This window comes from Corvus brachyrhynchos, unplaced genomic scaffold, assembly GCF_000691975.1.
Source record: "Corvus brachyrhynchos isolate BGI_N302 unplaced genomic scaffold, ASM69197v1 scaffold139, whole genome shotgun sequence".
In the NCBI taxonomy this organism is placed as follows: Eukaryota; Metazoa; Chordata; class Aves; order Passeriformes; family Corvidae; genus Corvus; species Corvus brachyrhynchos.
The window spans coordinates 277,698-290,668 of record NW_008246062.1 but is presented as its reverse complement, the minus strand read 5'-3'; the positions used below and the strand labels follow the sequence as shown (position 1 = coordinate 290,668).

The window sequence follows — 12,971 nt, the reverse complement described above, 5'->3', positions numbered from 1 at the left end:
TATGGATCAGTCTCTGGGTGTAGTATCTGTATCTTTTATTTATTAGTGCAAATCATCTTCTCATACAGAAATGCTATTCACTCCTCCATACAGCTCTCCATAATAATGCTATAAATATTACATCCACTGCAGAGGAGAGTTACCTTATTACATAGAAAGCCACACTGTGCATATTTGAGGCACTGTCAATTCTTTCTGTGCAAACACAGTAATTTTATTAAACGAGGTAGTAGTTGTGCTTGAATAAAGAGGCTGAGGTGGCTGAAAACACAACACTTTAGAAAACTGGGAATTGTTGTTGAATTTTTTTTAAATTAATATTAACAAGCTAAAAGCAGGTCATCTGGGTGTATAACTATGTAGGTACTAGGACACCTTTCTTCAGTGATGAATGCAAGCACCTTTCAAATATGTTTGTCATCCTGGCTTACCACTGGTTCTCTCATAAACCTCAATCTATCAAAAGTATTTTGCAACAAATCAAGTTGTAACTAGACATGTTTCTCAAACACAATCATTTATATAGGCTCATCTTGAATTTATAAAGCATGCAATTTTTATGTTCTTTTTCTTTCCTGGGAAATGTCAGAGTATCACAGTTTCCTTTCAATTAAATTAGAGAAAAAATACTTTGAAATCATGTAGGAAAAGACTGTTAGCAGGAGCATTGACTCTGGAACTTTTCTTGTTCATTTACTTGATCATTTTGTTGCATCTTTTCAGGTTGTAGTCTCTCCCTTTCTATTTTGTATATGCTTTCATAATTCAAGTGATTCACACAAATCCCTGACCCAAAGCTTATCAGTAAGCTGTGTTGTAGTTTAAGTAATCCTGGGATTCTTTGCATCATCTGAGTAGTCTGCCATGACACCTATTTTACCCCAAAACAGTACCACCAGTATCAGAAAGGTTTTATAACATAAGGGCAGCAGACAAATCTGGGAATAAAAATGTATTTATTTCTTGATGTGGGTGAGTTTTTTCTATAATAAGGAGGGATTTTTGCAGTGTGACTTGGTCAAAAAGTTTTTCTGGAGTTCTCTGTTTGAAATGGTGATAGCCTCTGGTAAAAAACACAGTGTGGCCTCACTGTGAGGATTTCCAGTGATGGAAAACTGCACTGTTGGAAAACTGCGAAGCTGACATGGCTCTTGCAGTTACACCTTCCCACCAGGCTTGTTCAGCCAGCAGCAGCTGTCAGCTCAGCCATGGCTCGGACACGTCACCCTCCTACGCCCCGTCAAAAAAGCCAATTTTACTATTACAATTCTGTCACATGTTTCTGTAATAATGGACTGTTTTCCTCTTTGGCACAGCCTTGTGCTAGGCTGTGTTGTGACATCCTTGTCCATCCTCAAGCTGTAGTATAGGTTTGGTCATGTTGGACGTTTTATTGTTTGTTTTTTTTACATTTGGCTGTATTTAAGGGGGCTTGAGTAGGCCCTGCTTTCTGATGGTTTTAGATTGCCTTTTGTCATTTATTAACCCCACAATTTTTCATGGCGTATGCAAATTTGTAGTGGCAGTTTGATTTCGTAGATTGTTTTGAAAGGTAGGTCCACGTGTGGTTTTTATGGCTGTAGGCACAGTTTGTCCCCTACTCCTTTTTCCTGTAATGTTCCTGCAAAGCATTTTGACAGGGTATGTTGTACCAAATCAACAAAATACCCAGGTTGAAATTGCCAGCCAGTTTATCAAATGCCAAAATGTGTTAGGCAGAGTGGTAGGGAGTGAAGGCAAATCGCTAAGGATGGAGAGGCAGTCTCTGTAATCAAGAAAAAGGCCTCGGGAACCATATTCCTAATGTTAGCAAGACCTGAGGGCAGAGTGGAGATGGGCAAGGTGAGAGAGACACTGAGAGGTGCTGTGGATCTTGCCTACTGGACTGGGTGTTTGTTGCAGGGAGGAAGCCACAGCAGAGAGGTGTATGCTCAGTTTCCAGCTTTAGGAAACAGCATTATCTAAAGTCCTTAGAAATGAATGCATTTACTGAGGGCCTTTAAGCTGGATTAATAGACTTTCCTCAAGTACAGGGTTACATCCATGTGGTGTTGCCAGTGAGTGGCGGGATCCAGGTATAATTATCCAGCCTGGTCTCATCAGGAGGGAAGCAGGTTATAGTGTTTTATTTCATCAGGCTGTGACTGTTGCTAGGGTAATGGCCTTTTTGCTCCATTGTCACTTCTGCCAGCAAATGCCATCTCTTGTGTGTACAGGTCTACATGGCTTGAAATGCTGAGTACCGTGAATAGTCTCTTTTATAGAATTAAAAATAATATATTTTTTCCTTCGATATAAGGTTTTTCCTAGTAATTATATGGACCTCAAGGGCCAGTATTAAGTGTGTTCTAGACTTGAATCAGAAGATGGGTAGCAGCATCCTGCCCCTGGGCTGATCCCCTCTGAGTGCTCCCTCCTAGCCACCAACGCCAGGCAGGAATGTCTGGATTGTTGTGTGTGAAGATAAACACTTAATTGTTTTTAGCATTAACTTTACACCTTCTTAAGTATAATCTTCTGGCTGTTTTTCTTCCTGCAGTAAAGCATCTCCTTCTTCACCCCTCTCAACCCTAAATTAATAATTTTTTTTCCCTCCTGAATTTCCAGGCCTGCCGGTGGCCTCTATGGCATCGATAGCATGCCTGATCTACGCAAAAAAAAGCCAATTCCACTTGTCAGTGATCTGGTAAGAGATTTGTTTGTTTCTCTTCTGCCACACAGCATTTATGCAGCTGGCTTTACTTTTTGAATACATGGGCACATTCACTGTCACTTCAAGCATTTTGTTAAATTAATTCTTACGCTAAAGAGTTAGGAATAGTGCTTGAAAAATCTCAGTGAGAATGAGTTTTTGGTTTTGTAGACAATTTCAATCATTTGACAGAAACAGGGTATTTTTCATGTTCTTTATCCTTTTTATTCTACACAAAATATTTGATTGTTTTTAGGCCTGCATCATTTTTAAATGTTTTGCTAAAAATCACATAGTTTAGGGGAAGTTATAATGTCCATGTGAGGTTTGGCAGCTTACCAGAAGATTGGAATTACAGAGGATAGATAAACGAGCATATGTGCTTGGATTTTAAAATATATTTGCAATATTGCCAGTAGACTTCTGCACTGAAGGAAGCATGAGAACCAAGTGAGTAATGAGGACAACTTTCATATGCTTGTATGAGATGGTGAAATGAGGCTTCTGCAGGACAAATGGTTTCTGTTGGCTGTATTCAGTACACGTAGTGATTTCATACTTGAGAGAAATGCTGTAACAGCTGAAAGACCGAAGTTTCTATATCCTGTAATTCATGTGAAAAGATGCATACAATTTTGTCTGCCAGCTTATGCATGGGCAGCTTGGTATGTGTCTAGCTAACTGCTTGTATCTTAAATCTTTGCAATAATGGCATTAACTTGTGTTACTTCCCTTGAATGCATTCATTCTCTCTCTTCACAGGCCATGGTAAGTCGAGGTGAAGACTATCCACCAAGTCTTCCCCAGAAAAAAAAAAAATCCCTTACTTACCTTATTTCCTCCTTTACTTCTTTGCTTTTTGTTTTGAATCTGCACTATTGCAGTGAATGCATATCCAGCACTCTGTCCTGCTCCATCACTGTTGGAATGAACTTTTTCAGTCTCTGTTGAAACAGCATAAAGCAGAACATAAATGGTACAAAACTGATAGAGTTGGATGATTTCATAGCAAATGCTGCTACTTTTAAAGACCCTTCTCTGCCTTCATGTTACTGGAGTGGCTGGAGAAAATCCTTGTATGCCACTGGGAGATGCTGCAAAGACCACTGCCCTGTGCTGTCCACAGCTGCAGAGCAGTGTTGGCATGGTGTGAAAGGCAGTTCTTTGAGGGGAAAATGTAGTTCATTGTGTTCAGTGATGGCTGATGAATGTGATACACTGTCACATTCAAACCTCTGCTCCCAACTCACTCCCCTTTCTTTTATCCTTGTTACTTGCAACTCTTTACTGTCACATTTTGGGGTGTTTTATGTGTTGTAAAGCTGATGAAGTAATCTCCTTTTGGATATAAGTGGAGTTCGATATAGAAAAGTGAGTCTGTTGTAGTCACCTTAGACAGTAGAAGGGTTACTGTCGCTACCGTAATGTAGAAGTGGAGATGGGAACCCAGGTTTTCATTTCTTTCAGAGAAACAGATAGAAATTTCCTAGAGTGAGACTGGTTATGGACAGATGGAAATAAGTTGGAGACCTTTCAGGGTATTCATTTGACTCCTCTGAGATATGAGCAGTCATTTTTAAGAAACCAATTTAAATGCAGTAGATGGTTGGTTTAGTGTCAGGCGTGACAGGGTCCCTTTGCTCACATCTCTGGACGTAATGCCATTGCACTTGTAAATATTGGTGGTGAGTAAAAAATTTTTTTCCTCCCTAGTCACTGGTTCAGTCCCGAAAAGCCGGAATTACCTCAGCAATGGCCACTAGAACATCTCTCAAAGATGAAGAGCTGGTAAGTAGGAGGGTTGCTTGGTTTCTCTTAATTCTTAGTAAGCAAATTAAACAGATTTGGCTCTCTGAGGTGCAGAGCCAGCTTCACAGATGTCTAGAAATATAGATGCAAAGCTTCCTGTATCATTTGTTTATAGAAACTAAACACGTAAAAATAATATTTAATGTATCAATATAATTCTGAAAAATGTAGAAACACAGAATCACAGAATATCAGAATCACAGTTGGAAAGGCACCCATCAGGATCACTGAGTTCAACTCCTGGTCCTGCACAGGACACCCCAGGAGTCACATCATCTGCTTGATGCCGTTGTCCAAACTCTTCTTGATCTCAGTAATCCTACCATTTCTGTCTGTGCTATCTGCCATAAGGGACAATGTGTGAAACTTGTTTTATTCAAGATATTTCCCACTCACAAACATTAATTGTTGTCTTCCGATTTTTTAAATGACTAGGGAGATGTTTTTGGAAGGCGAGGGGCTGTGTGTCCTCTGATACAGCATGTAAATACCTGATAGGTTTGTCCACCTCAAATGTGTAGCTTTATTGCACTGGTCATGCCTTTTCCTGTAAAACTCTTGTGTCAACCAGCAAAAATAGGCTCAGTCACCTTCCTGGATGTTGGTTTACATGTGCTCTTGCCTTTCAGAAATCTCATGTCTATAAGAAGACCTTGCAAGCCTTAATTTACCCCATCTCTTGTACAACCCCACACAACTTCGAAGTGTGGACAGCCACAACTCCGACCTACTGCTACGAATGTGAGGGGCTGCTGTGGGGCATCGCACGGCAGGGAATGCGCTGCGGGGAGTGCGGGGTCAAGTGCCACGAGAAGTGCCAAGACTTGCTCAACGCTGACTGCCTGCAGAGTGAGTAGTGGCCAGTGGAGTGTGGCTGTTCCAGAAATTGTTGCCAGAGCCTTCCTAAATGTATTGTTGATATCTAAGGGATCAGTGAAGCTGCAGTGATTAAAGTGACTGTGTGTTTTCTGAAAAGGTGCCATTGGGCTAAACCTGCCCCCTATGGGCGCAGACAGCTCCACTGATGCAGAAGAACTTTGCAGCATTGTGCTTGATGTCCTTTAAAAGAAGGTTTAATTCTTGACTTTTTCACATCCGTTTGTTGGTTTTCATTGATTTTTTGTTTGTTGGTTTGGTTTTTTTGTTTTGTTTGCTCTCTTTGTAGTCAGCTCAGGTTGTGTATTTGCCAACATATCCTGCATTGAAGCATGGGTTGGGTGAAGAGAGTATGAGGCTGAATATTCTGACATTTGTTCTGTCCCTCCTGTCCTGTATTGCAGTCAGATTGCTTGTTCCAACCATCAGTCTGTGCCACTGTTTAAAGCTTTTTAAAGCAACACTAGGTTCCTGCTTAGGGAATAGAGTCCCTGGATTTACCTTGGATTATCTGTACCAACAGCAGCTAGGGAAGGCATTTTGTCTTTTCAACAGTAGGCCTGCTTGGCTGAATCACTTTAGAGACCTAGAAGTGAGTTAGCAGAGATGGTGAGTCACATACAAAGGTGTTGTTCGAGTATATGGGCAGTATTTCGTCTTCCTGCTAACACTTCTGATTATTTTGTTGGGGTTTTTTTCTGCAGTGTAAAAGACTAAGTCATCTCATCAAGGAACTCTGTGACTTTGGAGAATAAATGACGCCTTACACAAACTATGGAGAAGTTTAAAAGGAATTTGATTAAAAGGGGGAAAAAAAGAGCAAAAAGTATTCATTTAGGCATCTGCCTTGGTCCAGTTATTTTTATTTGCTTGTAAAACCATTTCTTAATTTGGTCTCACATTTATATTCCTGCTTGAGAGTAAACTATCGGAGTCTAAATGGAATATAAATTTCTTCCATGTGTGTTAAATTTTGCGTAGGAAGATGGGGCTGTTTCTGTTCCCTCTTACTTTTCTTGTCATTGTGACTCGATGGACTAAGTCTAAGGAATCAGAAAAGTTTGTGAAGTATGAACAGACCTATTGCAGGTTCCTGTCAGCAATTACAGGAATATAAAAAGTTAAATCTTGTGTCTGCCTTAGGCTGCGGTTGTTCAGGATAGCCAGGCTGATTTGGCAAGGGATACCAACAGGGAGTCATAGGTAATTTGTTTTTTCTTACTGCTTTTCTTAACACCCCAAATGGATATTGTTTATACTTGTATTTTTGATGTGTGCAGGTCTTCAATTTGTCATAGTTAGATCTAGGGCTGTTTGCAATGGCTTATTTGTAAGACACATCTACCTGATCCTGGCCAAACACCTCTGTCCCTCATGTGCTTAGTGGTTCCAGATTTGTCTTTGAGGGTTGGGAGGTGAGTTTATAGCGTTTGAACTGTTGCATCATTGGCACCTTGGCTTTGTTGGGACTTTTTTGTGACTAAGCAAAGAACTGTGATGTTGCATTTGGTCCAGGAGAACGTAGTTCGGTCATAGCTGAGTTTTCTGTCACAGTCTGATGCATGGGGTCAGTTCCTGAGAATAACTTTTTTATTTCTGGAGTTCACCAGAACTCTCTGCTAACTGGTAATTTTCAGTATTTGAGGTGAACAGTTGTGCATCCAAGCTTGATTCAGATGCATACACCCATGATGCTGTAATGTTGCAAGGGAGTTGTGATGTCTCAGTGAGGGGGAAATCTGTGGAGAGCAGAGGAAGATTAGGTTTACACTAGCAGCAGACGGGGAACAGGCACAAAGCTGTTGTACAGAGCAGTGGTCCTGAAATTGAAAACAATAGGGAAAAACCTCTATATTAAAGAAATAGCTAATGACTAAGAGGAAATATGTTCTTGCAGAGGAGGGCTGTCGCTATCCATGTTCAAAAAGGGAGACTTCAGATGGGAATGAGTACTGGAGAGAGTTCAATAGTAATGGGAAAAATATGAGAATGTCTCGAGAGAGGATGATAGGAGATTGTTATCTTTCAAAAGACAGGCTTGGCAGTCTGGAACAGGAGGACAGGAATTATGCCGGTTCAAAAAAATACAAACAGCTGTACTAGGTCTGTCCTAACAGACTGTTTCTAAAGGGATGCTGTGGAGCCCAAGGCAGAGGTGTAAGGCACATGCATATAGTGCACCTGCTATGACTCTGGCTTACTCTTACAGCTTACAGATATCCATGGCTTAAAGCCTTTCTGGGCAGCAGTAGATACTGTTTCATAGCTGGCAGCGGTGGCTCTGTGAATTGGTTTAATCCTTGTTTGAACCTGTTTATGCTTGCACCATGTTGGAGAAGAGGGAGGTAAGCAACAGAGAGAAAGATGATCTTTTCAAGCTTACTGTTTACAAAAGAGAAAATGGGCTGGAGTTGCTGTGAGAAAATTAAAGGTGGAAGTAGAAGACAACTTCAGTGATTCAGACTCCCTGAGAGCAGGGAGTCTCTGGAGCTGAGACTCCGAAGAATAACCATGGAGGAAGGTTTTCTTATCTCCAGTTGTAATTACATAATCTTATGCAGTGGGCTGTGGGATGTGATGATGGCAATACTATGTGTTTTTCCATAGAAGAAACAACTGGAAATTACTTTTCATATATGGCAAAGCATTAAGTAAGAACTTGTTGTTTTATTCGGGGGCTGCAGATGTTTTCACATTTTCTTTCAAAATGTAAACTCAGGGTACTTTGTCATGCAGAATTACAGAAACAGAGAGAAAACAACTGGGATTACACCAGGCTTAAAATTAGTGTGAAGCATGTAGAAAGGTAAAACCCAACCAAACAAAAATTTTACTTACTGAGTTACTTGTAAGCTGTCCAGAATCAAGGAAGATAGACTGTGTGCATGATTTGCAGGGTTACCCACTATAAATCTGGAAGGTATCATTAGCTGGGGTGGAGATGTAGAGGAAACTGAAGATGGTAATTGAAAAGACAGAGAAAACAGAGAATAGTCCTGGGAGATGGAGAAGGGGGTGAATGTGCCTCTAGCATGGGAAAATAATTATCAATACTAGAAATGTATTGAAAGGCAATTTCAGGCAACTGTGTTCTTTGCTTCGGTTTGTTCATGCTAAAATCCTTCTAACTGGAATCCATCAAGCCGGAGGAAAATGGAGAAGTTTAATTTCTTTTTATACGTATGTTTGAAGAACATAATCTGTGGTTGAGGAATGAGAAACAGGGTGTCTGGGGGACAAACAACAGTTTAGAGATCCCATAAATTCAACACTGAACTTTCTTGTATACTGAACTCAGTACGGATTTTTTCTTAACAGAAGCTTTATTGTTGCTGTCGGCAAAAAACCCAAAACATTCTCAGGACATATCTTCACTTAGGTCTATTTAGGGCTTCCAGAAAATGTTACAATGGCGTAAAATGAATTTTCAGACCGGTAACAAATACAATTCTATTGATTATACCTTGATGCCTCAGGATATATATTCACTTGAATCTGTGTAAGTCTTCCAGAAAACATTGCGTTGGAGTAAAATGAATTTTCAGACTGGTCACAAATACTTTCCCATTGCTTACGCCTTAAAATTTTGGTAGACACCTGGGGTTTTATTCCTTAGAATCAGAATGTGCTGTTTATCCATCTTCTGTTCTTCATACCTTTCTGGGGAAAATAATTCTCCAAGTCTTTTAGAATTAAGTTTGGTTATCTCTTCTGAGGGTATTTGTCTTTGTCTCTGTGTTTTTAAGAAACTTATTATCTGATACACTCAACAAATTTACCACCAGTGTGGGACTGCACTAGTGAAATACTCAAATTCAACAATGCTTTGTTGCAATTTGAATCAAAACTCATTTGCAGACTGCTTCAGCAGGGTTATTCCATGAATTGGTGGTGTCTGAAGTGCAGTAAACTGGAATCAGTTGTAGTATGTGCACTGCAGCCTCCTGGTTTATAGTACTGTAGGTACTTATGATGCCTTTTCCTGGTTTTAAAATCAAGAGTCATACACGGTTAGAAGGGGAAAAGGGATTTTACCTTGGTATTTATTTTAAGGATCCTTAGGTACACTACGTCCAGGTCATATGCACAGAAATGCACCCCGCAGTGCATCTGGTATATACAGAAGATCTGGTATAACATTATAGGTTTTACTAATCAGCAGATCTATCAAAAATTCCCCAATGAGAGGCTCAAGTGAGACCCCCTCCCCAAGGAGCCTTCCCCTGGATGGTTCTATCTTAGTTTACAGAATGTGTTCTGGAGAGGACCCTGGGGTCTGGGGCACACTGATCCCTACCTATGAAGCTTCTAAAATGTTTAGTCTCTCAGCTTGACAAACAAGTCCAAGAATGTAGGCAAAAAGCACTAAGAATACAGAGGTTGTAAAAGGGTATAACAGGGGTATAAAATAAAAAGCAAGAAATCTTCATGGCATCACTTAGAAGTTATTATTCTGATGATAGAGCACTTACCTTTTTATCATAAGCTCATAAATACTTGCTCAAGGGACAGTACTCTCTTTTTAGCTGACTGCTATTCTTGGTTGTAGTAGAAATCTCTGCTGAGTGGGTACCTTTCCTTTCTTACTTGACTGAGAGTGGACAGAGGATGTTCTTTAACATCCCCATGGCACACAAAGCTTTTGGAAACTGAGCTTTTATCTCTTGCCTTGAGCATTGGTGTAGTACTAAATAAATTACAGTGGGCTTAGCAATTCTGATATCAAAGAAAGAGTAAATCTGGGGATGGATGTGTAGGAGACCAAGGAACAAATGCAGAGAAGTAATTACCAAGAGGGTGGAAGGGAAGGACATTATGTGAGCCAGAGCCTAGTAAGAGGCCTGCACAGTTGAGGGCTAGCCTTTTTGTTCAAAGCATTTTGACTCGGGACTGTGAGGCACTTGTGTTTGTTGCTTTTTGGATGAGAAACTTGCATGTGTTGTACTCTGAGTTCAGAGGCTACAGTCCTGAGACCGAGTCAGTGAGTGGGGGGCTAGTCAGACCAATTAAGTCATGTACTAACCATCTTGGCTTCTGACTTGAATGATAGTTAAGACACTATGGTGATGAATAGTTGTTTGCTCCCAGAGTCCTATGTAGGAAAATATTTGCACAGAAGGAAGAAGGATACCTTTATTTGAAACTTGAATATCTATTTTAAGTTTCAGGAATATATAATTTCTAAGCATTATCCGCCTACTGAACAGCTGCCTTCTATCCTGACAGTGTTGCTTTCTTGAATTCTTCTTCTTAAAGCACGGAATAACAGCACTGGTGGTGTACTAATAGCTGTTATCAGTACAATTCCCAATATAGATACATTCGCTTTCTGTTTCCAGTCATAAATTGACTAATAATTCAGTCCTAGAGAGGAAGAAAGAAAGCCCAGAACCTGTACACATTACTTGTGCCTTTCTATTGCCATTCACAGGACTTGAAAAGCTGATGCACTCATCAAAAACCTCTTTGCAGCTTGAAGAAACACAATCCCAGTCCAAGAGCAGGAAAAGCACCCTCTGTCATTCAGTATAACAATATGTTTTGTGTTTAAAACACCTACATCATAGTTAATTAGTCCCCCAATGGTTGTTTTGGAAACCCTTTTGGTTTTGTACCAAGAAGCAGGTGTCAAATTTAAGAAAGAGGGTGTTGTTGAGACAGCAGAATAGACATTGTCTGTTCTTTGTTAGTCTGTACTGTTAAATAAGGTGTCTATCTGATACTGGCTTTTGCCCTGCAGTTCGGGCGCAATCTCTGCAGGGAGAGAGGAATGTTTTCCAGGGAAGGAATAATGGAGCTACCTGGGCAAATTACCTGGGCAGAGTGGGGAAGCAGCGTGGATACAGGTGGGGGGTTTCCTCTGGAGTCACAAGGCAGAGCCAAGCCTTGGAGGTGACTGGAGAGCTCTAGGGGTCTAGGGGTCAGGGTGCCCTGGACTGCTGCTAGGCTTGTAGAGGGATAAATCAAGGTCTCTGGAGGTTGTGGGGATGTTAAACATGTTTTAATTAGAATTCCTCCATTTGTCCAAATTTGCATTCTAAAGCCTCATTTGATCCTCCTGCAATGCTTGCATTAAGGAGAGATTTAATTTGGTTCTTAATTTCCTTAAAGTCAGAAAGGTCAGGGCAGAGTCGGTTTCTTTGGATCATGACAGATTTCAGAATTCCAGCTAGGAAAGGCAAATTGTTCAGTTTGGCCTTTCCCAATTCCCCAGTAATTTTCTGTAGTTCTGCATATATAGTATAGAGTCCGTCTCCATCCCCAGGAGACCTGGTTCTGTTAAAGCTGAATAGCACTTCTTTTCTGAAGTTCAAAGCATAGCCCCGGGTATCATTTCAGTTTCATATTCCTTTAATAAATGTTAGGTGCATCACTGGTGAGTAGAAACAGCAGGGACTGTGTAATTAATTCCAGTATTTTTGATTTTATTTCATCTTAAGCCAACAGCAGGAAATTCTGGGGCATGTACTTTTTATTGTACTAAATGAAATACTGATAAATATCAAGCCTCTAGCAAGAAAAATGAAAAAATACTCAGGTAATGTAAAATTATGGCTTGTTTTACACCCAGGTCCTTAACAATATGCCTTGGTATGTAGTGTCCTTAATGAACTTCTGACAGTCTATTGCAAATTGGTTTTATTCTCTTTGGTTATGTACTGCTGGGCTCCTGTGTGTGTGTGTGTGTGTGTTCATAGAGTTTTTTCATATTTAGTCACTACTTGTTGAAGCAGTTTTGTATGCAAAACTGTAATTCCTTATACCAGAGGTGCTTCAGATATCATATTTGCCCACTTCTGGAAGAAAACAGTTTCATGTATCTTTGTGGTTGATGGCTCCCTTTGCACACACCTTGCACCTGCTTTAATACATATTTTTAAGGTAATTTAATATTTGGTGAATACCTGAATGAGGACCTTTTTTTCTAGGACCGAGCTTACTTTAATTAAACTATCCTGGAGAAGTAAAACAAACAAAAGCATATTACATTAAACAGAAAGGTTATGATTGAATGTGTTCACAGGACTTTTGTACTGGTTTAACTTAATCTGATTTAAGATCATAATTTGAAATTGCTGCAGACTGTGTATGGTGAGACTGTGTGCAATCCTGAGTTCCTGCTTTTCATTTCACACCTGACTTACCTGCCCTATTAGCTCACATTGGTGCTTTTATTGATGCATGTCTCACATGTGACACAGTCGTCAGTTTCTAAATTTTGGCAGTAAAAATGACTGTCAGAATTGAGTAGGAAGTATTTGGTTGTGGGAGTAGTCTTATCTCATAATTACATGAATTTTGAAATTTTATAAGAGATAAGCAAGCGACCAGAAGCTTCTCTTTTTTCAGATGCAGTTGACTAGCTGTGCAGTTATAGACTCTACTCTCAGTTACAGACTCTGCTACAAACTTCTGCTCTTCTGTGGTGTTGAAGTGCAGCACTGAGATAAGCTCATATTTGTATTTGTAATGGAGGTCCTATGTCCTCTTCATAGCACTTGCCCAAGCAAAGATTTATTTATTCGTAGCAAGGATATGAGAGCAGAGGGCATGCTGATGCTGCTGTTAATTTAAGAACCTCATTCCTGGGTGT

At 40.1% G+C, this 12,971-nt stretch overlaps 1 protein-coding gene across 16 annotated transcripts in view; it reads left to right on the top strand.

Moving 5' to 3' along the window:
- UNC13B (unc-13 homolog B) overlaps nucleotides 1-12,971 on the top strand; it is a 181,206-nt gene that overhangs the window by 97,706 nt on the left and 70,529 nt on the right. For 12 of the 16 annotated variants that reach the window (XM_017746603.1, XM_017746600.1, XM_017746601.1 and 9 more), the window contains 4 exons: nucleotides 2,608-2,686; nucleotides 3,455-3,460; nucleotides 4,406-4,480; nucleotides 5,131-5,350. In XM_017746603.1, the coding sequence (XP_017602092.1) occupies nucleotides 2,608-2,686; nucleotides 3,455-3,460; nucleotides 4,406-4,480; nucleotides 5,131-5,350 (380 nt within the window). The remainder of the gene's footprint in view (nucleotides 1-2,607; nucleotides 2,687-3,454; nucleotides 3,461-4,405; nucleotides 4,481-5,130; nucleotides 5,351-12,971) is intronic. The other 4 variants (XM_017746605.1, XM_017746602.1, XM_017746604.1 and 1 more) reach the window with 1 other exon arrangement.